Source organism: Carlito syrichta, unplaced genomic scaffold (genome assembly GCF_000164805.1).
Source record: "Carlito syrichta isolate Samal-C Ts95f unplaced genomic scaffold, Tarsius_syrichta-2.0.1 Scaffold316221, whole genome shotgun sequence".
NCBI lineage: Eukaryota > Metazoa > Chordata > Mammalia > Primates > Tarsiidae > Carlito > Carlito syrichta.
In genome coordinates, this window is record NW_007260317.1 from 410,515 (window position 1) to 438,036 (window position 27,522).

Genomic DNA, 27,522 nt, shown 5'->3' on the forward strand with positions numbered 1-27,522 from the left:
AAAAAAAAAAAAAAAAAAAGAAATATAATTGACCTATAAATAGAATATTAAATAGTTTAGAGAGAACTATTTTAAAAATCAAATATAGAAAAAGAGCTATCATGATCCCGGAGAGAAAAACCAACTATTCTTTTTATTTTTTTATTAAAGATGTGGGGTACAATTCAGGATTAGGTATACAAACATTGATTATTTGGGTAAAGGAACGAGTCTACACTGCTGGTGAGAATGCAAACTAGTGCAACCTCTTTGGAAGATAGCGTGGCGATTTCTGAAAGAACAATTATTCTTTTTAAAATTAATGTATGGTCTTATTGTAAAGTACAGCTAATTGAAATTCTGCTATAATAATCTCAACAGATGATTTTGAAACTTTACAAAATCATTCTAATATTCATCTGGAAAAAGCCAATAAGTTTTTGAAAAATTAAAATAATGAAGAGGCATTTATTTGATCTATCAGATACTAAAATATATCACAAATGCTGCAATAACTAAGACATGTCTAGCTCAAGATTTAGAAAGAGACCTAGGGAACAAAATTGATTTTTAAAACACTTGCATATTGGAATTTATTACATGAAAAGGAATTTAATATCTGAAAAACTGGAGTATTTTTTTCAAATAGTGCTATGTTATTTTTTGTCTATTTGGGAACATAATTAAGGTCAGATCCTTACTTAATATCTTATTTTGTATAAGAAATCAAAATAGTAAAATATGGTTTGGTTTTATTATATTTAAAAATACCTTCATCATAATTTAATTTAATTTTTTTTTTTTTTTGAGTTGGAGTCTCACTCTGTCGCCCAGACTGGAGTGCAGTGGCTGCTCCCGGCCACCGCAGCCTCGACCTGCTGGGCTCCAGCGATCCTTCCGCCTCAGCCTTCCAAGTAGCCGGAATTACAGGCATGCGCTACCATGCCCGGCTAACTTTTTGGTTTATTGTAGAGATGAGGTCTCGCTGCCCAGGTGGGTCTCAAACCTGCGGGCTCAGGCAATCCTCTCACCTCAGCTTCCCAAAGGCGCGGGATTACAGGCTGAGCCACCGAGCCTAGCTAAAATGTAATATTTTTAAACAAATGATATTATCGATTTAACTTTAGTGGTATGTTGAGGCAGTAGTAGAAAAGCTGTTTCAGCCAACTCTGAGGAGACACCATTATTCAACACACGTTCATGTAATAATTGCTATAAAATACATTCTTCCCTTTTTCCTATTTACAAAATGATCAGACCAACTTCGAACATATGGAAGCATTTCCACACTTAGTATGAGGAGGTACAATCAAATTTGCAAATAATGTCCAAAATATGGATGACTACACACCCTTGTCTTTTGAGAAGTGTTAAAAAAAATTCATCTAAAATGGGACAAATATTCTGTTTTCAGAAGTCTTTGAATAATAATTTTTTTAACAAAACCTATAAAAGGAAACACTAACCAGAGAAATAACACATCAAGGAAACCAGTTTGATAAAATTCCAAAGATCATACATTGTAGTCAATGAGTTTGGGGCCTTCTCCCCACCCTCATGCTTTTTTCTTGAAAATCAAGACTTTCTATATCTTGTAAATAGGCATCTATGCCATTCCTGTACTCTGTTTTTATGTCTATATTGGCACTGAGAAAGACAGCAAGTCCAAAAAAGATCATTATTTTTTTTGAACAGATCTAACAGTGATGGATTCTTCTGCTCTCTAGTTCTGCCTGTTTCTCGGAAACCAGCCCAAACCACATACATGAATAACTTCAACACAGCTGCAAAACGTTCCACAGCAGTAATATTAGAGGTGGAATAACAGGCGCACAGAATAGTGCTGTCAGGAGTGAAATACCTCTGGGATAGCAAAGTTTTGTTCCGGGTCTGATATTATCCAAGGATTTCCAGCCATCTACCTCCACTCTAATCCCTAGATTTAGGGCTATGAATGCACAAGTTCAAGGTGACCGGGGAGCGACTATTGACAAGAGGGGAAGATCTCGATTTTCCAAGGCTGGATGCTTCCATACCTGAATTACGAGACAAAAACCTGGATTATGATCTCAGAGGACAGAGGGTGTCTGCCCTCCTGTTGATCTCTGGTCATGCAAAGAAGGACAAGAGGGGGATGGGGACAGGGACAAAATCGATCAGTGCCAAGTGGACATTTCAGTATTTGGGGTCTTCCCATTGCAGCCAATCTGCTGGTATAGAAGAGAACAAAATATCTCCTTTCATTGTGAGAGTTACTTTGCTCTCCCAGGGGACTCCAATCTGAGAGCATTTCTTTCCTTTGTTATCCACCTGCACATATGACGTATCTAAAATATTGTTGAGCCTTCTCTCCCAGGGCATATCACAGCTCTCTCTTATAATAAGGCCCATCTTTATTCAGCGTCTTTGGGGTTTGATTTCTACTTCTGGACCACAAAGCACAACCCTAAAATCTGGATTCTGCATTTTGGTCCCAAGAAAGAAGATCATCCTTCACAGGGACCTAGAAGTCTATATGAGTACACACTTCCATACGAGTACAGCAGTCTGAGCTTTCTTGTCCACAAGAGAATCTTTGGTTATGTGGCCAACATGAACAAGATGTGACTGTCATTCTAGACCAGTTGGCCTAGGAGACACCTGTGAGAAAATTATTCATCTTGCGCCACGGTAAACCAGGCTAAATGCTAGATAAACAAATGTGGAGGTATATTCCATTTGGTTCAAAGCCACTTAGTTTTCCATGGCTAACTATACCGAGGGTGCCAAAAAACGTATACACATTTCACTTTTTAAAAGGTGTTATCTATGTGTTAATTTTCTTCGTCAAATTAAATTATGGTAGCAATGTGTAGCATGATGTTTGCTCAACCATGCTTCCACCATTTTCTTTGTGCTGCCTGTTGCATGGTGACGCTAGCATTCATTTGAGGAACAAAATCTTTCGAGCAAATTTAAAATGTTTATACATTTTTTGGCACCCCCTGTATACTGCGCTTTGTTGGGTGATACAAGGAGCAAGTGAAATGTTGACCTCTCTCTCTCCTTTCCTCCCCTCCCTCTTTCCCCACCTCTCCCTTCTCCTCTCCCACCTTATCTATCTATCTATCTATCTATCTATCTATCTATCTATCTATCTATCACATTGGCAGTAGACTCATCAACAGCATAGCTCTATGCTTGTTGACTTCAATGGCTAGTGCAGATCTCTAGTTAGGCTTCCCTTTGAGCTTATATTTCCCTTAGTTTGACAGATTTGTTGAGCCTTCACTACACAGGATTTGAGATGAGTGAGACTCTTCAAGCTCTCTTGTCTATAAAAGTTACCACTAGGAGGTTTAACTTAAGGAGGATTCTTGGATGAAGAAGGAAAAATGAGTTAACTACCATTTGCTGACTAGCATTTGCGGGCACTTGGTGAGCAGTTTACATATCTTACAACCCCCTAAGGCTGATATTATCAGCTTCATTTTATAGGTGAGAAACTGTGCTCAAGATCACCCAGGTAACAAACTGCAGAGTTGGAATTCAAACCCAATTCTGACTTTAAAGTCCTTGTTACAACCACGCAGAGATGGCAGATTTGTGTTCGTGTGCTGGTGTTCCCTTTTCCTGAGCCTGCGGTAACAGACCTCAATACTCCCCATTCATCTCAGAGTTGGCCTGAGAATCCTTCTTGAGATAGGGCGCCAGGCATTATTACATTATTATCTGGAGCGGGCCCCCAAGATGCCTAATTGCTGCTAGTGGGGGCTTGGGGGGAGGGAGGCTGTAGGACAACGTCTGGAACAAGACGGAGGCAGATGTGAGAGAATAACACACCAGGAGGACCAGATTTTGCTTGACTGGAATGAAGAAAAAGGCAGGGAAATGGGGACGATGAGAGAAGATGTTGAAAGAGATCTGGAAGGCTCTGGCTGGCACTGGAAGGCGCTGGTTAGGGGAGATCATCACAGACATGCCTCGGCGTCCAAAATGCTGCTGAGGAAGTTGTGAAGACTTGGATTCGAGCAAAGAAGGCTGTAATTAACCTGAGATGATTTGACCTGGCTGTGGAGCCTGGTGAGAAGGAGGGAAAATACTTCCGGATGTCATTATGGATTTCACATGGAAAAGCAAACTTTCCAAAAGCTTGAGCCCTAGGATGAAGCTGACTCTGTGAGAGTGAACACTGTGGAGTGAGGGGGAATGGAGACTATCTTATTTTGCATGCTAGACTTTTCAGGTCAGCTGAAAGAGGAAGGTTCAGAAAACCAGCACCACAGAGTAGAAAGAACATGCACCCTGGAGTCAGATACCTGATTGGAGAACTGGCTCCCAGCTCATTAGCCACGTGACCTGGGTAAGTTGTTTGCCCTCTCTGGATCGTGTCGCATAGAGAGAACAGCACCCACTTCCCAAAGGTATTGTGAGGATTAACAAGAAAACATACATGCAGGAGCAAAGGCAGTGCCTGGCACCCTTGGCACTCAGTGCATGTGAGTTTCTTCTTCCTGGTTCTGGCTTTAGAGCTTGGCCAATCATTGAACATTTGCACATCTGCATTTCTTGATTTGTAAAATAAAGATAATACAACTTGTTCTGCCTATATTACAGGGTAGCGATTCTTATACTTTGTTGTGCCAAAAAAATTCCTTGAGGCCTTCATTTAAAATATCAATATCCAGGTCCCCTCCCCAAACATCCGGCTCAGTGGGTTTGAGCTAGAACCTAAGACTCAAGCTGCAGGCTTGACAATCCCTCCAGGTGCTTCTAATTCAGGAGGACCACGGATCACACCTTTGGCAAATTCCCATTTTAGCAGCTCCTCCAAGGGCTGAGCATTCTTGGAGGAGAAAGCAGGGTTATGAAGGAAAGAAAAAGAGGGAAGGGAGGAAAAAGTCGAAAAGAAGAAATCAAGGAAGAATATTTCTCATGACCATTTGCCTGGAAACGTATCACACTTAAGTCTACGCTCTAGGCCTCCAGTCTCCTTCTCCAACGTTCTTTCTAATCCCATCCCAGACCGACTTCTCTGATACCAGGAGGCAGACAGAAACACCTTTCATCACAATGGCGATAACTCACAAGCTTGAATTTGGGTAAAAGATTAGGCTAGGCCCGGTGCGGTGGCTCAAGCCTGTAATCCCAGCACTTTGAGAGCCTGAGATGAGGGGACTGCCTGAGTCTAGGGGTTTGAGACCAGCCTGGGCAACTTGGTGAGCCCTCATTCCTAAAATTACTTGAAAAATTATTTTGGGGCATGGTAGCATGCGCCTATAGTTCCAGCTACTTGGAAGGCTGAGGCAGAAGGATTGCCTGAGCCCAGCAGGTCGATGCTGGGGTGGCCATGAGCATGTCCCTGGGCAACGGAGTGAGACGCCTACTCCGGGCTCGGTGGCTCAGCCTGTAATCCTGTGCCTTTGGGAGGCTGAGGTCAGTGGATTGCCTGAGCCCGCGGGTTCGAGACCTGTCTGGGCAGCAAGACCTCATCTCTACAATAAATCAAAAAATCAGCCGGGCGTGGTAGCGCGTGCCTGTAATTCCGGCTACTCGGAAGGCTGAGGCGGAAGGATCCCCGGAGCCCAGCAGGTCGAGGCTGTGGTGGCCGGGAGCGGCCACTGCACTCCAGTCTGGGCAACAGAGTGAGACTCCAACTCAAAAAAAAAAAAAAAAAAAAAAAGATTAGGCTACTTTTCCTATCGGGAACAAAGTTCTTTCCAGCAAAAAATAAATAAAGGTAAAAGAAAACACGTTGAGAAGTAGCTGGTCGTTAACACACTCCTCGGCTAGGGAGCAGACTTTGCAGTAGCCAGTGCTTCTGTGTTAATGAGCAATGAACAGCTTTGGTCTCTCTCTAGAGGCAGAAAGATGGAAATTATCTGCTTATAAACTAAGAGTAATATATTGTTCTCTTCTTTACTTCTGTAGTTTTGTCAAGTCATATAACTCTTTCTCAGTTGAAATAAAACAGAACAATTATTAGGAATAACATTGTGATAATTATTCTGTGCACCAAATTGTCCCCAGCTGTGCATCTTCCCACTCCAAACAGAATGTGGCCTAAACAGGTTTCTAGGCAGGAAGTAAAGCTGCGATTACCCTCATTATCTTGACATGTTACTGTAGCCAATCCTTCGATTTCCTTTCCTCACTCAATTCTCTGAAGTGCTTGGAAAGCCACATGGAGTCACACGCAAAAAAGTGATGAGACTAAAACCTGCCTTTTCCTCTTGGAAATACATCGGCTCTGAATGATTGTTGCCAACTTTTCTGTAGGTGCCAGCGTGTACAAGGAACGCACTTTAAATTCATTATCCCATGTATCTTCACAACAAACCCAAGATTTCAGTCATCTCCTCTGTCCCATTTTACAGATGAGGAGACATGCTTTAGGGAGGTTATGCACTTCCTCAAGGGGACTCAGCTGGTAGATAATCCCGGTCTAATCTAGCCTCTTCACCATCCTGCTATATTGAGTCACTACGAGAGAAAATAAAAGCCCGCTGTTATACATTAGGAAACACAAGTTTTCTGTTCTGTGCTAAACGAAGTTTCTTAGAACTCAGGAAGGTAAAGGCGAAAAGGGAACTCATAAATAACGTATTACTATCCCCCTGTGAGGAGACTGATGTCCAGAGTGGCGTGAACGCAAGTAAATACCCCAAATTACATTTGTCCCTCTTTGCATTCTCTCCTTGACATATATGCAGGCAGGATTGACTTCTCCATTCCACAAGGCAGGCACAATACCTAGGACTACAATAATTTTATGGGTCAGGTTGAAATTAGAAGAAAAAATGAAGACTTAATTTAAAAGAATAGTTTCCAGATTTATCTTTATGCTGAGAGAGTTGTAACATATAGTTTTGAATATGTCTTTCAGGAGAAAGGGATCCATGAAGTCAAAAGTGACTGGGGTCCACAAAAGTCATAATGGAGGCCTGTATATAGGAATACAGTGAAATTTCCGTCCTCACCCACCCATGTAGCCTTCATAGCTACTCATGCTTCGAATAAGACATGGAGTCTATTCATTAGCATTAGGTACTTAGTAGGCGTGTTGGTAATTAGACGCAACCAAAGATATAAAAGGGGAGCTTTTCTATTTCTGGCTTATACTGACATATGGTCTGCATCGTATGGTGTGCAGTGAAGGCAACGACCATTACTTAGTTCCTAATTTTGTTCTGCGTCTATCCCCTTTGCTCAAATTGGCATGTTTTCCAAAGCTCTCTGGGCTGCCATGGGAAGAGAAAGCAAAAGAGAGAACTTTCTGCTCGAATACAGGTTCAGATTAGAATATTCCACTGCATAATCCAGGTATTATCTAGTCTCTTCACCATTCTGCTATAGCAAGTCACTGTTAGAGAAAATAGAAGACCATGGTTGTGTATTAGGAATGTTGAGATAGCTTCCACTCTTCATTCATTCAACACATTTGTGCACTCACTATGTGCTAGACTTCATGCCAGCACTGCATATACTATGGTAGCTACAACAGACATATTTTCTTCCCTCGTGGAGTTTATAATCTACAACCAACAAGTAAAGAAATATATAGTTCAAGTTGTAATAAATGCCATAAAGAGAACTAGTGGAGTGTGTAGAAGCAGTTACGAATCTAATAAAATAATTGGAAGATAAAATCAAGGCAATCTCTCATACCAAGAACTTTAGAAAGAGACAGAAAATCCGAGATGAAATATTACTGGGTCCCCTCTTCTCACCTCTCCCCATGTATCATTCCAGTAATTTAGACAATATTTTCTTAATCCCCACATAGTATATAAGGCTATCACTCTTCATATGCGATATGTCTTCTTCCCATCTCTATCTTCTATCTGTGCCAAGTGTCCCTCTATTTTACATTGTCAAGGTTGATGAAGTTTTCCAGATAGAGAATGACTTCGCTAGGTTACTCAAGAAAGCACTCTCATGGAGGAGAAGAACACTTCCGACCCGCAGGGTAGAAGTTTAGTGCATGCCAGGCCAGGGAGGCCTGGGTGCAGAAAGAAAAAGGGGATGTGGCAGAAGGTGAAAATGAAGAGCTGGATAGAGGCCAGAGCGTTCATGGTAGAGCCCTGCGGGCCATGGGAAGGGGATTACATTTTATTCTAAGAGCAATGAAAAGTCATTAAAGAGTCTTTAGCAAGTGACTGACGTCATATGAATTCGCTTGTAAAAGATTTTTCTGGCAACCAGGTGGTAGACAGACTGGGGTGGAACTCCAGTGGAAGCAAGCAGAGCAGCCATGAGGCTACTCAGATAGTCCGGGCTCCCTGAGTTCTCCGAATTGCGATTCTCTTTGCAGTGTTTGCTCTACTGCCATTCCTCATCCCAGACAGAGCCTACATCCTAAGTCAGTGTGGTGCAAACATGTTAGCGAAGCACTAGTCCCTCAAGATGGCCTCGGAAAATAAGACTCTGTGGTCAAATAAATTCAGAAAATTCTGCATGCTAAATCCCTTCGTGGAGATTCAGAATGTAAACTAATGAATTAAAGGTGTCGGAAAGTGTTTCAGTAAATGTGTGGAACCCAGTACTTGTCAAACTTCCTTGACCATGGAACCTTTTATTTTTTCCCCCTTCACAAAATGTTAATATCCTGCAGAACTGATATTCTCCAGAGCACAGTTAAGAAAGTGCTGCCATAAGTCATTCTAACCAAGAGTTCAGCAAACTCCATGAGCTTGGTTTACTGGGCTTCCTCTCCTCCACCGCCCCATATATTATTCCAATGGCTTGGACAATATTTTCTGAATCCCCATATAGTTTAGAAGGATATCAGCCTTCAGGTGTGTTATTCCTTCTATTCATTTCTACCTTCTATTTTCTGTCAACTGTCCCTTTACTTTTATACTGCCAAGGTTGGTAAAGCTTTCTTTCTTCCTGGGGCCACGTTTTTCTTTCTTGTTTCTGGCTCTGGATCTCCTACCAGGCAGCTGTTGGGTACACTTATTCGGTCCTCTATATCAGTAACATTTGATCTCAAGTTTTCTGTCTCTGCCTGCAGTTCTTTTTATAGGACACTTTCTTGATTTTATCTTCCAATTAGACTCTTGGAAGATTTTGGGAAATATACCAGACAACTCGTCCCGTAAGTGTTCCATTCCATAGTTTTGAGTGTATTTACCAAGTTTTGTAACCACTAACATAGTCTAATTGTAGAATATGTCCTCATTCAAAAACCCTATAGTAGCAGTCGCTTCCCATTTCCCCACAGTCTTTACCAGCCCTGAGCAGCCCTGACTTATCTTCATTGATTTGCCTATTCTGGACATTTCATGTAAAGGGAATCATACAATGCGTGGCCTTTTGTGACTGGCTTCTTTCACCGACAATAAAGTTTCCAAGATTTATCCATGTTGTAACAGGGATCGGAACGTCATCTCTTTTTATTGTCTAATAATATTCTCCTGTACAGATACACCACTTTTATCTGTCCATTCATCCACTGATGGACATTTGGATTGTTTCCACTTTTGGCTATTATGAATGATACTGCTATGAATATTTGTGTACAACTTTTGCGAAGACATTTCATTTCTCTTAGGAAAAAAAGTGTGAGCACATGTTGACTACATTTAACTTTTTTTTTTTGAAAGCAGGATTTATTGAGAGGACAGAAAAGCTCCCAGAGTAGGGGAGGACCAGAGGGGGTTGCCCACGTTTAACGTTCTAATGAACTGCCAGACTGTTTTCCAAAGCAGTTAAATCCTATTATATTCCCACCAGCAGGGTGGGTATCCAGGTTCCAATTTTTCTGTATTCACTCCAGTACTTGTTATTGTATATCTTGTTAATTATAGCCATCCTAGTAAGTATGAGGGGGTATCTCACTGTGGTTTTGATTGCATTTCCCTAATGACTAACAATGTTAAACATCATGTGCTAATTGGTCATTTGTATATCTTCTTAGAAGAAATGTCTATTCAAATCCCTTCTGCCCATATTTTAATTAGGCTGTCTTTTTTTTTTGCTGAGTTGTAAGAGTTCTATATATACAGTCTTGATACAAATCCCTTATCAGATCTATGACTTGCAAATATTTTCTCCTGTTCTGAGTGTTGTTCACGTTTTGGTTGGTGTCATTCGATGCACTGAAGTCCTTAATTTTGATAAAGTCCAATGTATCACTGTTTTCTTTTATCACTTATGCTTTTAGCATTGTATCTAAGAAATCATTGCTTAAGCTTTATTAGACTTGATTTCAGCAAGTATATTGTTTGGTTTCAAAAAAATCATTTTTTTCTGATTGTACCTTTTTTCATAAAAGTGTGTTTTTACTCTATAAGTGCAATATCTTTCTATATCCTAATAAGGATACTAATTACATATTTTTATTTATTTTTAATTTTTTTTTAGAGTTGGAGTCTCACTCTGTCGCCCAGACTGTAGTGCAGTGGCCACTCCCGGCCACTGCAGACTCAACCTGCTGGGCTCCGGCGATCCTTCCGCCTCCACCTTCCGAGTAGCCGGAATTACAGGTGCACGTTACCACGCCCGACTAATTTTTTGATTTATTGTAGAGATGAGGTCTCGCCTGCCCAGGCGGGTCTCGAACCCGTGGGCTCAGGCAATCCACTCACCTCAGCCTCCCAAAGGTGCGGGATTACAGGCTGAGCCACCGAGCCCGGCTACATATTTTTATTTTTAAAGTACTGAATCTTGAATTATAATCCTTTTTTGGGTCAGTTGTTTAATTTATTTATCCTAGTTTTTCTCATTTGGGCTACTGGTTTCTTTCTTATGTATTGTGGTCAATTGACTCTCTATGGATATTCCACAGGGATACTGAGGGTTTGGTTCCAGACCTGTGCAATAAGGCAAATATTGCAATAAAAAGAGTCACACAAATTTTTTGGTTTCTCAGTACATATAAAAGTTATGTTTACACTATACTGTAGTCTATTAAGTATGCAACAGCATCACATACATTACATCTAAAAGAACAATGTAGCCAGGCTCGGTGGCTCAGCCTGTAATCCTGCGCTTTGGGAGGCTGAGGTGAGTGGATTGCCTGAGCCTGCAGGTTCGAGACCCACCTGGGCAACTTGGTGAAACCTCATCTCTACAATAAATCAAAAAATTAGCTGGGCGTGGTAGCGCGCGCCTGTAGTTCCAGCTACTTGGAAGGCTGAGGCGGAAGGATCACTCAAGCCCAGCAGGTCGAGGCTGTGGTGGCCGGGAGCAGCAACTGCACTCCAGTCTGGGTGACAGAGTGAGACTCCAACTCAAAAAAAATAAAATTAATAAAATTTTTAAAAGAACAATGTATATAACTTAATTTAAAAATACTTTATTGCTAAAAAATGCTAATGATCATCCAGCGAGTTGTAATCTTTATGCTGGTGGAGGACGCCTTGGTGTTGACTGATCAGCATGGTGGTTTCTGAAGGCTGGGGTGGCAGTAAAAATGTCTTACAATAATACAGCAGTGAAGTTTGCCGCATTGATTGATTCTTACTTTCACAAAAGATTTCTCTGTTGCATGCAATACTGTTTAATAGTATTTTACCAAGAGTATAACTTCTTTCAAAGTTGGAGTCAATCCTTCAAACCCTGGTACTGCTTTATCAACCAAGTTCACGTAATATTCTAAATTCTTCATTATCATTTAAACAATGTTCACTGCATCCTCACCAGGAATAGTCTCCATCTCAAGAAAGCACTTTATTTGCTCATCAGGAAAAAGCAAATCATCATCCATTCGAGTTCCATCATGAGATTGCAACCATTCAGTCACTTTATCAGACTATACTTATAATTCTAGATCTCTTGCTATTTCTAACACATCTGCAATTACTTCCTCCACTGAAGTATTGAATCCCTCAAAATCATCCATGAGGGTTGGAATTCACTTTCTTCAAAACTCTTGTTAATGTTGATATTTTGACCTCTTCCCATGAATAACAAATGTTTTTGATGGCATCTAGAATGGTGAATCCTTTCCAGAAGGTCTTCAATGTACTTTTTCCAGATCCATCAGAGGAATCAATATCTATGGCAGCTATAGTCTTATGAAATGTATTTCTTCAATAATAAGACTTGAAAGTCAAAATTACTTCTTGATCAACAGTCTGCAGAATGAAGGCTGTGTTAGTAGGCATGAGAAAACAGTAATCTTGTACATCTCCATCAAACCTTTTGGTTGACAAGGTGTATTGTCTGAACAGTAATGTTTTAAAATAAATATTGTTTTTCTGAGTAGTGGGTCTCAACAGTGGGCTTAAAATATTCAGTAAAGAATAAAGAGGCTGGGCTTGGTGGCTCAGCCTATAATCTCAGCACTTTGGGGGGCTGAAGCGAGTGGATTGCCTGAGCCCATGGGTTTGAGACCAGCCCAGGTAACTTGGTGAGACCTTGTCTCTACAGTAAATAAAAAATTAGCCAGGTGTGGTAGCATGTGCCTGTAGTTCTGGCTACTAGAAAAGCTGAGGTGGAGGGATCGCTGGAGCCCAGCAAGTTGATGCTGAGGTGTCTGTGAGTGTGCCACTGCACTCTAGCCTGGGAGATGGAGACTCCAACTCAAAAATAAAAATAAAAATAAAGAGATGTACAGTCATCCAGGCTTTGTTATTCCATTTACAGAGCACAGGCAGAGTACATTTATTGTACTTCTTAAAGGGCCCAGGATTTTCAGAATGGCAAGCAAGCACTGGCATCAACTTAATGTCATCAGCTGCATTAATCCCTAACAAGAGAGTCAGCTTGTCCTCTGATGCTTTGAAGCCAAGTTTTGACTTCTCCTCTCCAGCTATGAAAGACGGTCCTAGATGGCATCTGCTTCTAATAGAAGACTGCTTCATCTACATTGAAAATCTGTTGTTTAGTGCAGCCACCTTTAATTGTCTTAGCTCAATCTTCAGGTGAACTTTCTGTAGTTTCTACATCAGACTTGCTGTTTCACCTTGTACTTTTATGTTTTGGAGATGGCTTCTTTCCTTAAATCTCATGAACCACTGTCTGCTAGCTTCCAAATTTTCTTCTACAGATTCCTCACCTCTCTTAGCCTTTATGGAACTGAAGAGAGTTGGGGTCTTGCTCTGGATTAGGCTTTGGCTTAAAGGAATGCAGTGGTTGGTTTGATTTTCTATTCAAACCACTAAAATCTTCACGTGAACAATAAAGCAGTTTCACTTTCTCATAATTCATGTGTTCACCAGAGCAGCATTTTTAATTTTCTTCAAGAACTTTTCCTTTGCATTTACAACTTGGCTGTTTGGCACAAGGCACCCAGTTTCTTTCTTATTTTAATTGAGAGATACGTGACTCTTCCTTTCATTTGAGCACTTAGAGGCCATTGTAGGGTTATTAAATCAGAGTAATTTCAATACTGTTGTGTCTCAGGGAATAGGGAGGCCCAAGGAGAGGGAGAGAGACAGGGAAATGACTGATTCGTGGAACAGTCAGAACACACAACGTTTAATGATTAAGTTTGCCATCGTACATGAGTGGTGTCCCAAAACAATTACAACAATAACCTCAAACATCAGATTACAGATCACCATGACAGATATAATAATTTAAAAGTTTGAAATGTTGTGAGAATTATCAAAATGGGACACACAGACATGAAGTGAGCTGCCACAAACTTTCAACTTGTAAAAAAAAAAATGCAGTATCTGTAAAGCACAATAAAGAAAAGTACAATAAAATGATTTATGCCTGTATTCATATTTAAAAAGTAAAAACTAAGTAGATTTTTCAAGGTTGCAGTGCAGATTTTTCTCTGTTGTTGAATATATAGTTTTTCTTTTTTTTTTAAGAGAAAACTTTCTTTGGACTTGGATCTCTATTTTGTGGGCAGGGTTTCTTGAAGAAAAATATAATAAAAATAAACTTTTGAAATAATAAAATCATGTTTCAAGGTTAAAAAAGTAATGGATTAAGATAAAATTGTCATTACAGAAATAATGCATAAAAGTTTACAAAATGAAAGCAGAGGAGACTGATGTAACCCTAAAGTACTATTATTCATGCTGTTAGGTAAAAATCAGTTACTAGAAATAGCCAGTTCCCAAAGGAGAAAATGAAGACAATAAAACAAGAATTTTATCAAGTACTTGCCATTTTCTAGGCAACATGCTAATCCCTGAAGAGACAAACAGGAAGATTTGATTTGTCCTCATGGAGTTCATATCTTAACTGAGAAGACAGTCCTGTTTAGTTCTGTAACTACTTAAGTAAAAAGGCTTATCCATCAATCTCACTGCTGGGTGTGTATCCAAAAGAAAGGAAATTTTATGGAGGAAGTATCTGCACTCTCTTGCTTACTGAAGCATTGTTCACAGTAGCCAAGATATGGGACCAACCTGGGTCCATCAACAGATGAAGAGACAAAGAAAATGAGATATAAGTACAAATTGGAATATTACTCAACCATTAAAAAGAATGAAATTCTGTTATTTTCAGCCACATGGATGGAACTGGAAGACAGTATGTTGCATGAAATAAGCCAGGCGCAGAAAGACAAATATTCTATGTTCTCGTTCATAGTGGGAGCTAGGAAAGTGGGTCTCATGGAGGTGGGGAGCAGAATGGTGGTCACCAGAGGCTGGGAAAGACAGGGGTTGTGGGAGTGAAGAGAAAATACAGTTAGATAGAAGGAATAATTTCTAATGTTTGATAGGACTAATGTGGCAATAGTTAATAATTTATTGTACTCGTATTTCAAAATGGCTAGAAGAAAAGATTTGAAATATTCTCAACACAAAGAAATGATAACTGTTTGAGGTAATGGATGTCCTAATTACTCTGATTTGATCATCACATAATGTATGCATGTATCAAAATACCACATGTTCTCCATAAACACGTACAATTATTATGTATCAGTGAAAAAATTTTTAAGCTGAAAAATTGTTTTGGTTTTATAAAATAAAGTTTATTATTATGAATTCTAAAAATCACCATAATTTCATCAGATCATTACTTGTACAGTGATTTACAATGTTTCACAACCATGATTATGCATACTTTTTTGGTGTTAGATGGCCTTAAGTCAGTTGTTGAATAAGAGAGATACTACTCGGCTGGGTGTGGTGTAACCCTAGCCCTTTGGGAGGCTGAGGCGAGAGGACTGCCTGAGCCTGTGGGTTTGAGACCAGCCCGGGCAACATGGCGAGAATACAATAAATAAAAAAATTAGCCAGGCATGGTAGTGCATGCCTGCAGTTCTGGCTCCTTGGAAGGCTGAGGCAGAAGGATCGCCCAGCAGGTCGACGCTGGGGTGGTTGTAAGTGTGACACTGCACTCTAGCCTGGGCGATGGAGTGAGACTACAACTCAAAAAAAAAGAGAGATACTCATTCAATAAGCATTTATGAGACACTTACTGTATTCTTAGGCTCTGAAGATATAGAATGAATTAAAAACATATGGGGTCCTGATCCTAGTCTACAGTCTATCAGGGGAGGCATTTGTGTAAACAAACATAATCATCATTTTGATAAATACTGTAACAGAAAATTCATCAACATACCATGCCAGGACAGAGGAGACCATGAGAAGTCCTTCCTGAACATCTCAGAGAAGCTCTAGGGAAGGAGGCAAAACAAGAGGAGAGGGGAGCATTCAAAACAAAATCACGCAAAATAAAATAAAAAGGGGGGAAGGTCAAAAGAGTGTGGCATCTTCTGAAATTCGCATCTGCTGTCCTTTGACATAGCTAGAGGGCGGGTTGTACAGGGCCATGGCTGCTTAGTAGCTGCAAAGTTAGGCAGGCACAGACCTTGAAGGCCAAAAGTTCATCTGAAAGGGTTGAGATTTCAAGCAAGAGTGACTCGATCAGACGTCGCATTAAAAAAAGTAAATAAAAACTGTTCAGCTGGGAGTGGTGATGTGTGCCCGTTACTGTATACCAGTCCCAGGTATTCTGAGGCTGAGGCAGAAGGTTCACTTGAGCCCAGGAGTTTGAGACCAGCCTGGGCATAGTGAGACCCTCATCTTAAAAAAACAAAAAACAAAAAAACAAAGAAGCCAAAACAAACAAAAAAACCCCAAAAACTACTCAGAAATCTATACGAAAAAATTACTAGTCTCAGACTAGATGTAGAGAAATCATTTAGGAAAAAAATAAGGTTTAAAATAAAAATATAGTGAGAAGTCAGAAATTACAGAACTTAACTAATTGAGTACACGAACAAAGCACAGGACTGAATCTAGAATGGCCTCCTGGTCTGGGCCTCAGACAAAATGGTTATTGTGTTAATAACCAAATGAGATAAGAGAAAATAAAACAACATAAGGATTTGAAAAATACACAGCTCTTTTCACAATTAATAGGATTCAAGTTTAAAGAAGCGTGCAGCATGAACTCACATTAATTAAAGTAGAATAAGTTAATAAAAACGATGATACTCATTGCTGTAAGACACTGGGGGAGAAGACATATTAGTATACTGCTGCCTTGAAACCTGGTGGAATTGTTCTAAAAAGAAATTTGGCAACAAATATAAGAGCCATAAAAATTATCAGATACTTTGTTTGACCCAGAAACCCAACTTTCTGGAATACAGCCCAAGGATGTAATTCAAAAGAAATAAAAAACCTATTTGTATAACAATGTTTATAGCTGTGCTATATATTACAGACAAAAACTGGAAACAGCCCAAATGCCCAACAGTGAGGGAATTAATACTTTGGTACATGAACACAGTGGAATACTTTATTGCTATTAAAAATGACAAGTATGAGAGCTCTGTAGAGATAAGGAAAGGGGCACATGAAGCCATGCGTAAAAATGCAGAACTCAAAATGATGTACACACAATTATTACAACTATGGAAAATTGTATCTACACAACCAGAAGGAATAGAAAAGACAACAGTGCTGAGGATTGAGAGTGCTGACAATGTTGTTATTGCTAGTTCAAGTTGCCAGGGATGTCTATGTTTCTAGTTATATTTATTTCATTCTGTTTAGTATGTATACATTAAGCAAGATGAATCTCCATTTTTTTTCGGCACATAAAAGAAAAAAGTCCTTATCAGTATTTTCCCTTGCCTTATATGATTTTCTCTAGTCCTTTCTTTCTTTCTTTCTTTCTTTCTTTCTTTCTTTCTTTCTTTCTTTCTTTCTTTCTTTCTTTCTTTCTCTAGTCCTTTCTTTCTCTAGTCCTTTCTTTCTTTCTCTAGTCCTTTCTTTCTTTCTCTAGTCCTCTTTCTTTCTCTTTCTTTCTTCCTTCCTTCCTTCCTTCCTTCCTTCCTTCCTTCCTTCCTTCCTTCCTTCCTTCCTTCCTTCCTTCCTTCCTTCCTTTCTTTCTTTCTTGCTTTCTTTCTTTCTTGCTTTCTTTCGGAGTGCAGTGGTACCCTCACGCCTAACCCAGTGTCGACCTGCTGGGCTCAGGCGATCCTTCCACCTCAGTCTTCCAAGTAGCTGGAACTACAGGCCGCGCACTACCAGGCCTGGCTAATTTTTTGTATATATTGTAGAGACAAGGTCTCACCAAGTTGCCCAGGCTGGTCTTGTACCCGCGGGCTCAGGCAATCCACTGCCTCAGCCTCCCAAAGTGCTGGGATTACAGGCTGAGCCACCGAGTCCGGCTGATTTTCTCCAGTCTTTCAAGTCCTATTTTTATTTTTAGGTATGGAGGAAGTGGAGCCACCAGTGGCCACCACAATACCCTGCCACATGCTCATTTCTTTGATCTGTTGCTTATTACTGTGTCCGAGAGTCTTGTCTTATTCGTAACAAGCCACATCTATGTATTCACAGTTACAAAATGCATGCACACCAGGATGGGGCACTTATGTTCTAGGTAGAGGATTCTCCTAAGTATGAGTTTTTAAACTATTACTTAGAGAAATATTTGTTTCTTACCTTTCGTTGCCCTGGAGGAATTGCTCCTCCATTTAATGAAGCCCAGTCCCTATGGATTCCATTTCTTCTAACCTAAAAGGACTCTCACTTGAGCTCATTCTCCTACCAATCAGCTGTTCCCTCACGGAGAGAATAACTTACAAACCTGCTCCAATACCCTCCACATTAAAAGGAAAAACATCATCACCTTCCTTGACCACACATCTCCCTTCATTTAAAAATCTTTCCTTCACAGAAAGAACTCCCCTACGAGTCGTTGTCTACATTATTGTCTCTAACTTCTCACCCCTCATTCACTCTTAACTATTGTAATCCAAGGTCTATTCCCACTGTTCCCCTGATCTGTGTTTCTCAAGGTCACCAGCAACCTACATATTGCCAAATTCAAAGGCACTCCTCTGTCCCCCTGTTACATGATCTTGTCATCACCTAGCAGCACTCCCTCCTTATTCAGCATTTCTTTTCTTGGTCTGTGTGCATCTCATTCTCTCCTGTCTTCTCACCTCCAAAGCCATTCCTCTTTTCTTATGTCTCTAAATGTGCAAGTTCCTAGGGGGTCCTCTCGTAAGCCTCTGACTCTTCTCTTTCTATACTCTCTCTCAATGACGTCCTCTATTTCCATGGCTTTAAATCCCCAAAGTAATATCTCTAGCAGAGACCTGGATCCCCTGACTCAGAGTCAACGATATACTTGACATTTTCATTTAGATTCAGGCACAATGAATATGAAAACCAAAGTCATGGTTTTCTTCCCACAACCAGTTATTCCCCAGTCTTCTCATCTTAGTAAATGACAATGTCACCTACCCATTCCATACGCATCCCTGTGTCACATTATCATACATGAATCCACTATGGATTCCACCTCTAGCAGTGTGCCCTGCTGTCACCCCCCCAGCCAAGGTCCCTCATTGTCTTGGTATGATGGCCGCAGCCTTATCACTGACATCTCTGCTTCCTCTCCAATCCCTTTTCCACAACATAGACATGACATGCTTTTTATATAGTAAGTCATTTTCCTCCAACTTAAAAACATTCAGAGCCGGGCTCGGTGGCTCAGCCTGTAATCCCGTGCCTTGGGAGGCTGAGGTGAGTGGGTTCTAGAACTGCCTGGGCAACTTGGCGAGACCTCATCTCTACAATAAATCAAAAATCAGCCAGGCGAGGTAGCGCGCGCCTGTAGTTCCAGCTACTCGGAAGGCTGAGGCGGAAGGATCGCCGGAGCCCAGCGGGTCGAGGCTGCAGTGACCGGGAGCGGCCACTGCACTCCAGTCTGGGTGACAGAGTGAGACTCCAACTCCAAACAAACAAACAAAAAACATTCAATATCTTCCCAAATGCACATAGAAGAAATTCTAAGTCCTTCATGATGCCTACAGACCTCTAGATAACAAGACTCCTGATTATGTCTTTAATGGTACCTTTCTCCAGCCAGCCTGGCCCTTTTTCACCCTCAGGGCATTTGCACATGATTTTCTTGCTCCTGAGAACATGAACACTGTTCACGTCTCACTCTGTCTAGTTAAGTCTGATTTGTTCTTTAGACCAGGGGTCCCCAACCCCCAAGGCACCAACCAGTCCCAGTCCGCGGCCTGTTAGGAACCAGGCTGCACAGCAGGGAGTGAGCGGCAAGGGAGAAAAGCTTCATCTGTATTTACAGTCGCTCTCCATCACTCGCATGACCGCCTGAGTTATGCCTCCTGTCAGAGCAGCAGGTGGCATCAGATGCTCCTGGGAGCACAAACCCTACTGTAGACTGCACATGGAAGGGATCTAGGTTGCCTGCTCCTTATGAGAATCTAATGCCTGCAGATCTGAGGTGGAACTCAGGTGGAGATGCTAGCCCTGGGGAGCAGCTGCAAAAACAGATTTACATTAACAATGAGGTTTGAATGCACAGAGACTGTAATAAATCAATTGCTTGCAGACTCATATCAAAACTGAAAGGGCAGAACGAGAGTAGGAAGCCATTTTTCATCTTGTTCTTAAACCCTGACACAGTGACAAGAAAGTAGAAGCTATGCTTTTGGAGAAATGCACACTTAGTAAAATTAACTTTGCCGACTTTGTCTTTTCAGAAATCGACTTCCTGGTGCCAGGTATCAGAGGTCTCTCATAGTGGCAATCAAGCTTGCCTAAAGTAAAGGGAATTTACAAGGCCTAAGACATCATGCACTGGGCAAGGATTATAAAAGTCATAAAACTTATAATTACAAAAGCTGTGACCGCTCAGAGGGGGAGCAAGTGGGGATTCCATCTTCCAGTAAATTGGGCCCTATCTAGGGGAAGCCAAGGATCCCCCGAAGCTACCCACTGGGAAAGCCTAGGAGATAAGGGGAGGTGCACCCTCCATTAGGTCTAAGGAATGTCATTTGGGAAGGTGCAGGAGGATTAGAATCCTTGTCATGCCCTTCTCTAGGGGCTGTGATCATGTGGACGGACATTAGTGGGTCTCTGTGTCACAGGTTCTCCAAGACATCCACAGTGATCGATAAGGAAGTCACGGCTGTCACGTGCAACATCTCCAAGAAGAGGATTTAAGCCTGGGGGGCTACGACGCCACACTCACCTAGAGTGTAGGCCCACTCCCTGTCTGTGGAGGGTGAACTTTTCTTAAATCTCTTCTTCTCTCACCTTGCAATTCTTTGCATTTACTCGAATCTCTGGGTTCTCAGTGCGCCTCCGGCCTGCCAGCTCCGGCGGGGCTGCGCAGGCCCCTCTCCCCTGCGCCTCTCACCTCTCTGTACACCCTCACGCTGTCCGTACCCTAACAAGAACACTGTTGGTGGGCAGCCCCTTCGGGTCTCCTCCCACTGTGGGAGCTTTTCTGTCCTCTTAATAAATCCTACTTTCAAAAAAAAAACCTATTAGTGAGTGATAAGTGAGTTGATTGTACTTCAATTGGACAGTTGCATCTGGTGGCAGGCTTTAAGTCAGAATCCGACACTTATTTTAGTCTGCACATGGCCTGCCCATTATTTTATTTACCACCTCCATCTGTGCTTCTTTTTTTTTTTATGGTGAGTTGTATAATTATTTAACGATACATTATAAGGTAATAATAATAGAAATAGAGTACACAATAATGTCATGTGCTTGAATCACCCCCAAACCATCCCCCGACCCTGCGCTAATATGTGGAAAAATTGTCTTCCATGAAATCAGTCCCTGATGCCAAAAAGGGTAGAGACTGCTGCTTTAGACCACACTTTCAATCTCTCTCTCTCTCTTATGTGTCACTTCTTTGGGGAATGTGAGGTGGTCTGTGACCTCTCTGACATAATCAAACCCCAGCCCTTACAGTCTTGCATAGCACCACGTATCTTTCCTTGCTATTGTCTTGGTTTTAAGAGGAGTTGATGAATGCCTATGTCTACCCACCCTAGAGAATCTGCATGAGGGCAAGGAGAGTATTTGTTTTTATTAACCCAGTTCCGAATATAATTCCTGGAACATAGTAGTTGCTCAAGAAATACTTGCAGAATGAATGAATGCTTGCTATAGAACATTAGATCCTATGGGAATATATTCATCAAGCCATTAAAGAAAAAGGATAAAAAGAATAACTATGTGGATTTAAATGACAGTTATTAGCTTTGTGTATACACACTGTATGGCGAGTCCTATACACATGATTCTTATACCCTAATTGTAACAGGAAAAATGAAACCAACTTCTCCATCTCCATCCTACCCACACACTCCCAACACACACATCCACAGCATAATTTCAAAGTTCAGTGGAAGTATGCAAAGGGAAGCCTGGAACTGACATATTTGTGAGTAGGGACATATTTTGAGTAGGGACAAAAATAAGAAATTTTTCCTGCCCAAAAATAAGAAAAAAAAAGGTCAGGGGAAGGGACATTTCTCCTAAGAGAGAAAGGAAGAAAAGAGAAGCATGAGGAAAGAACAGGAGTTGAAGTAAGAGCTCAGGGACTTTTGTAAAGAGAAAAATGCCTAAAATTAAAGTTCAGGTTGTTAATGCTGCTACAACGTCCACCTTTCTGCCCTTCCAACTCCTCAGCAATGTCTGCTATGCTCCTAAACTTAGATCAAGACAAAGTCACCAGAAAAAGGAGGAGAGAGTCTGGGTCATCCAGGAGACACAGGTGTCCCTCTCCTGTATGTCTTGTTTATATTTGTATGACACTTCTCTAACTTCATTTGTTCTGTGCACTTGACTGGAAAGTGTCCTGATCATCTTTGGGTTTGCAGGAATAAGCCAACTTGCTCCAGAAGATGGCGAGATGCCATATAAATGGAGTGCCTTGTCCAGATGAACTCCTGAATCTCCCAACCTCATTGTTCTCACCTTCCTGCCCCAGTTACAGCCTCACTTTGGGCCTTGGATTCAGCATACATCTTTAGACTTCCTCATACCACCATGGCTCCCCTTGGTCATAATTCTAGCTCTTTACTGGCAACAAACTCATAGTCAGAACACTCCTCTGTTCCTGTATCATTGGGCCCGACTTACACGGATGTCTCAATTACCCAGTTTGAACCTGGCCCACTGGCAGGAATGAGCCAGAGACCATTTAACATTGTATCTCATCCATACCAAAGCTGAAAAAATGATCACCAGATTCTGTCAAAATTAAATAAATTAAGTAGTAGCAACTCTCCAGAATGTTTGCTAAAAAGTCTATCAGTTGAGTTGTGCTTTAAGTATTACATTTTATTACTACTTTAAGTATTAAATAATACTTAACATACTACTTTAAGTAATTATTACTATTTTAAGTAGTAAGTAATACTACTAGTATTTGCTGTGTTTCTCAACTTTTTAATTCAGCTCTGCTGGCCAAGATTTTGTAATGCCTCACTTTCTCTAAGAGGTCACTGGAATAGAGAGTGATTTTTTTGCTTTTTAATAATTTAGAATGATGCTACAAAATGCTGTAATATTAACTGTGATTATTGCAACACCGCAGCCCTTCCAGTCCACCCTCGTCTGTGATAGCACTTCCCTGTCCCACCATCCTTTGCTGATTACAGAAGGGCTGGAGAGATGAGAAGTTCTTCCACTGTTTGATGGAGAATCTCTGTGTTAGGGTGGGGAAGGCCACTATACAGAAGTTCCTTTCTTCTTTAGACCAAAAGTAACCAAGAACAATAAAAACACATGAATTCATTACATTTAACGAACAATGCCAAGAGAACAACTAAGTAATCTGACCTACCCATCCAGGAGGGCGATGACATTCTTCCTGGGCCGCCCAATATTGGGGCCATACAAGCTGGCTCTGGAGTAAATTCGGATGGGCTGCAGCAGGCTCTTCAGCTGGATGTAATCCTTTCCCAACTGGCTGCCATTTACTGCCCGGCCATGCATGGTCCGATAGTTATTTGGCTCTAGATTAAAAGCAGACACATAAGTCAGAGTTGAGAAGGGTAAGGCCCTGCCAACCCTTTCCTGTCCACAGGTTTCTCTGCCTTTTTCTTAATAGTATGAGTAAAATAACCAAAATAGAGAGGGTGCATTATCTTAACTTAAGGAACCACTCAAACAAAAAGGTCAGGGTAGCAAAAAGCAGTACCATCTTGCTGTTCTATTCATTTTCAAACTAATCTTCAATAGAGATCATATTGGTTTTCAGGTTATATTTTATGATGAATGTTGTACTGGAATGAATAATATTCCCTGCTCAATCCACTCCTCCCAAATTTATGTCTGTCCGAACTTCAGAATGTGACCTGATTTGGAAGTAAGATCTTTGAATATGTAAATAGTTAAGATAAGGTCAGTTGGGTGAACACAGTACCTCGTTCCTATAATACCAGAACTTTGGGAGGCTGAGGATGGGTGGATTGCTTGAGCCCAGGCGTTCAAGACCAGCCTGGGCAACATAGCAAGACCTCATCTCTACAGAAATAAAAATAAAAATTAGCTGGGCATGGTGGTGTATGCCTGTAGTCTTAGCTCCTTGGGAGACTAAGCTATGATCCTACCACCAAACTCCAGCCTGAATGACAAAGCAAGATCTTGTCTCAAAAACAAACAGAAAGATTAGGTCATACTGGATTAGCCTTGGCCCCAAATCCAGTGACTGCTGTCTTTATAAGAGAAAGCAGAAGGAAGTTCAGACACACAGGGAAGAGTGCCATGCCATGATGGAGATAAAGACTGGAGAGAGAGTGACTAGGCTAAGGATTTCTGCTAAGAAAATAGCAAAACAAAGCAAAAGAATTCATATAGTACTCTAGGCAATATTTCTTTTTTATTGTTGAGTCTGAGTCTCACTCTGTCACCCAGGCTGGAATGCAGTGGCACGCTCAAGGCCACCCTGGTGTCGAACTTCTGGGCTCAGGCAATCCTTCCACCTCAGCCTTCCAAGTAGCCAGAACTACAGGCGCATGCTATCATGCCTGGTTAATTTTTTGAGTTATTGTAGAGATGAGGTCTCGCCAAGTTGCCCAGGCTGTTCTTGAACCGGTGGGCTCAGGCAATCCCCTCACCGTGGCCTCCCAAAGTGTTGGGATTACAGGCTTAAGCCACCGCACCTGGCCCAACATTTCTTTAAAAGTCAATAAAAGCAAGACAGAAAAGCAAGTCAGAGATAAATGAAAAACAGCAAGATGGCAAATGTAAATTCAATCATATCAATAATTATGTATAATATATTAAACACTCCAGTTAAAAGCAGAAATTGTCGGACTGAATAAAAAAGATTGAATTAAAAAGATAGATTTTTATATTCAAAGACTGATAGGTTAAAAGTGAAAAATAAAAAAGATGTATCATGAAAACAGTAATCATAAGAGAGTTGGAATAACTGAACTGCTATTAGACAAAATAGACTAAGACAAAAACATTACTAGTGACAATATGGGACATTTTATAATGTTAAAAGAGCATTTTATTTATTTATTTATTTTTGAGTCAGAGTGTCACTCTGTTGCCCGGACTGGAGTACAGTGGCCGCTCCCGGCCACTGCAGCCTCGACCTGCTGGGCTCCGGCGATCCTTCCGCCTCAGCCTTCCAAGTAGCTGGAACTACAGGTGTGTGCTACCATGCCTGGCTAATTTTTAATTTATTGTAGAGATGAGGTCTCACCAAGTTGCCCAGGTGGGTCTCGAACCCGCGGGCTCAGGCAATCCACTCATCTCAGCCTCCCAAAGCACAAGATTACAGGCTGAGCCACCAAGCCCAGCTAAAAGAGCATTTTATAATGAGAAAAAAGCCTCAGTTTTTCAGAAAGATATAACAGGTATACAAATACATACCTGACAACATCACCAAAACACATGAAGCAAAATTGACAACATTGAAAAGAGAAATAGAAAATTCAACAATTATAAAAGGAGACTTCAATACAACATTCTCGATAATAGATAAAACAGTTGTCTAGAAAATCAGCAAAGATATAGAAGACATGAATGACACTGTGAGCTAACTTGATTTAATTGATATCTACAAAACACTGTACCTAATAATGGCAGGTCACACATTCTTTTCTAGTGCACATAGAACATCTTTCAGGGCAGATCATGTGTTAAGCCATGATCTCATAAATATAAAGAATTAAAATCATACAATGGATGTGCCCTGACCACAATAGAATTAAACCAAAATTCAACAACAGAAAGAAATGTGGGAAATTCACAGATGTTTAGAAATTAAACAAAGAATCCATGGGTCAAAGAGTAAATCACAAGGAAATAAAAAATATTTAGAACAAAATGAAAATATAACATATAAAAATGTGCAAGATGCAGCTTAAGAAATGCTTGGTGGAAATTATTAAATTGAACTTCAAAATAAATAGAAAATTTTAATAGACATATAACAAATACCAAAAAAACCCGCTGACTGAATTAAGTAATTAAAAATCTTTCCACAAAGAAAGTCCAGATCCAGATGGATTCATTGGTAAATTCTATTAAACATATAAATAAGAAATAATACCAATCTTTCACAGACTGCTCAAAAATGGAAAAGGAAAGAAACATTTTTTAAAACATTTTATAAGGCCAATATTCCCCCGATACCAAAGCCAGACAAGATATCACAGGAAAACCGCAGATGAATATTCCTCATAAATATAGATGCAAAAATCCCTAACAAATTTACAAAGCAAGTCCAGCAACATATAAAAAGTATTATACACCACAACTAAGTAGTACATATGCCAAGAAGGCAAGGTTGATTTAATATCAAAATCTAACTAATGTAAAATACCATATTAATAGAATGAAAGACCGAAACTACATTACCATCTCAATAAATGCAACAAAAATTTTTCTGACAAAATCCAGCACCCACTCCTGACAATACTGTCAATGAACTGTGAATAGAAGACAACTTCTTCAGCCTGATAAAGGGCACCTAAGAAAAACCTAGCACTAACATCATACTTCATGGTGAAATACTGACTGCTTTCCCCTGAGATTGAGAACACAGCCAGGCTACATGCTTTTGCCACTTATAGTCAACATTTGAGCTATAGCCAGCACAATCAGGCAAGAAAAAGAAATAAAAAGCACCCAAACTGAAAAAAAAAAGAAGTAAAACTGTCATTATTCTTAGATAATATGATCCTATACAGAAAATTCTAAGGAATCCGCACATGAGGAAAAAACATACATGATCTAAAAAGCAAATTCAGTAAGGTTGAAAAATACAATATTAATTGATAAAATTAATAGTATTTCTAAATACTAGCAGTACAAAATTCAAAAATAAATTTAAGAAAATAATTCCATTTTCAGTTGCATCAAAACATACTTAAGAATTTAACAAAAGAAGTGCAAAACTTACACACAAAAAATTACAAAACAGGGCAACCCCTGCAAGTCCCCTCCTGCTGTGGGAGCTTTTCTGTCCTCTCAATAAATCCTGCTTTAAAAAAAAAAAAAAAGATAGAAAGAAACAGAAAACTACAAAACACTGCAGATAGAAATTAAAAATTAAGTAGGGAGATAATCTATGTTCATAGACAGGAAGATTCAATATTGTTAAGATGACAATTCTCCCCAAATTGACCCATCGTTGAAAAGCTACCTCAACTAAAATTCCAGCAGGCTATATTGAGGAAACTAACAAGCTAATCCTAAAATTTACATGGAAATGCAAACACTCAGGATAGCCAAAGCAATTTTTTTTTAAGTTGTAGGATTTACAGTTCCCAGTTTCAACATTCATTATATAGCTATTGAAATCAAGACAGTGTAGTTTTAGCATAAAGGCTGTAGACATACAAATCAGTGGAACAGAGTTTAGAAATAAAACGATTTATGGTTAATTGATTTTTGACAAAGGTGTCAAGATAATTCAATGAAAGAATAGATAATCTTTTAAATAAACAGTGCTGAGAAACTCTATAGCCACATGCAAAAGATAATTTAGAGCCTTACTACACAAAGATGAACTCTTCACGGGTTTAGGCTCAAGTTTAAAAGTGAAAACTATAAGACATTTAGAAGAAAATATTTTAAAAATGCCTTATGCTCTTGGGCTAAGAAAATAGTGCCAAAAGCATGATCCACAAAATAAAAATTGATAAATTGCACTTTATCAGAACTCAAAACTTTCATACTTTTAAAAAAATGCCATTAAGTAAATGAAAAAAAATACATTGTCACCTGGGAAAAACTATTTGCACATCATATTTTTGATTGAAAAAGAACTTATATCCAAACTATATAAAGAACTCTTACAAATAATTAATAAGATAACCCACGTAAAAGAGCAAGAGGTCTGAGTTGACATTTCACCAAAGAAAATGTACAAATG

The 27,522-nt window shown here is 40.1% G+C and overlaps 1 protein-coding gene across 1 annotated transcript in view; it reads right to left on the reverse strand.

Annotated features, from left to right (window-relative positions):
• Positions 1-27,522, reverse strand: part of HPSE2 (heparanase 2 (inactive)) — a 651,318-nt gene that overhangs the window by 214,912 nt on the left and 408,884 nt on the right. The window contains exon 5 of the mRNA XM_008073956.1: positions 22,969-23,140. Coding sequence (XP_008072147.1) covers positions 22,969-23,140 — 172 coding nt within the window. The remainder of the gene's footprint in view (positions 1-22,968; positions 23,141-27,522) is intronic.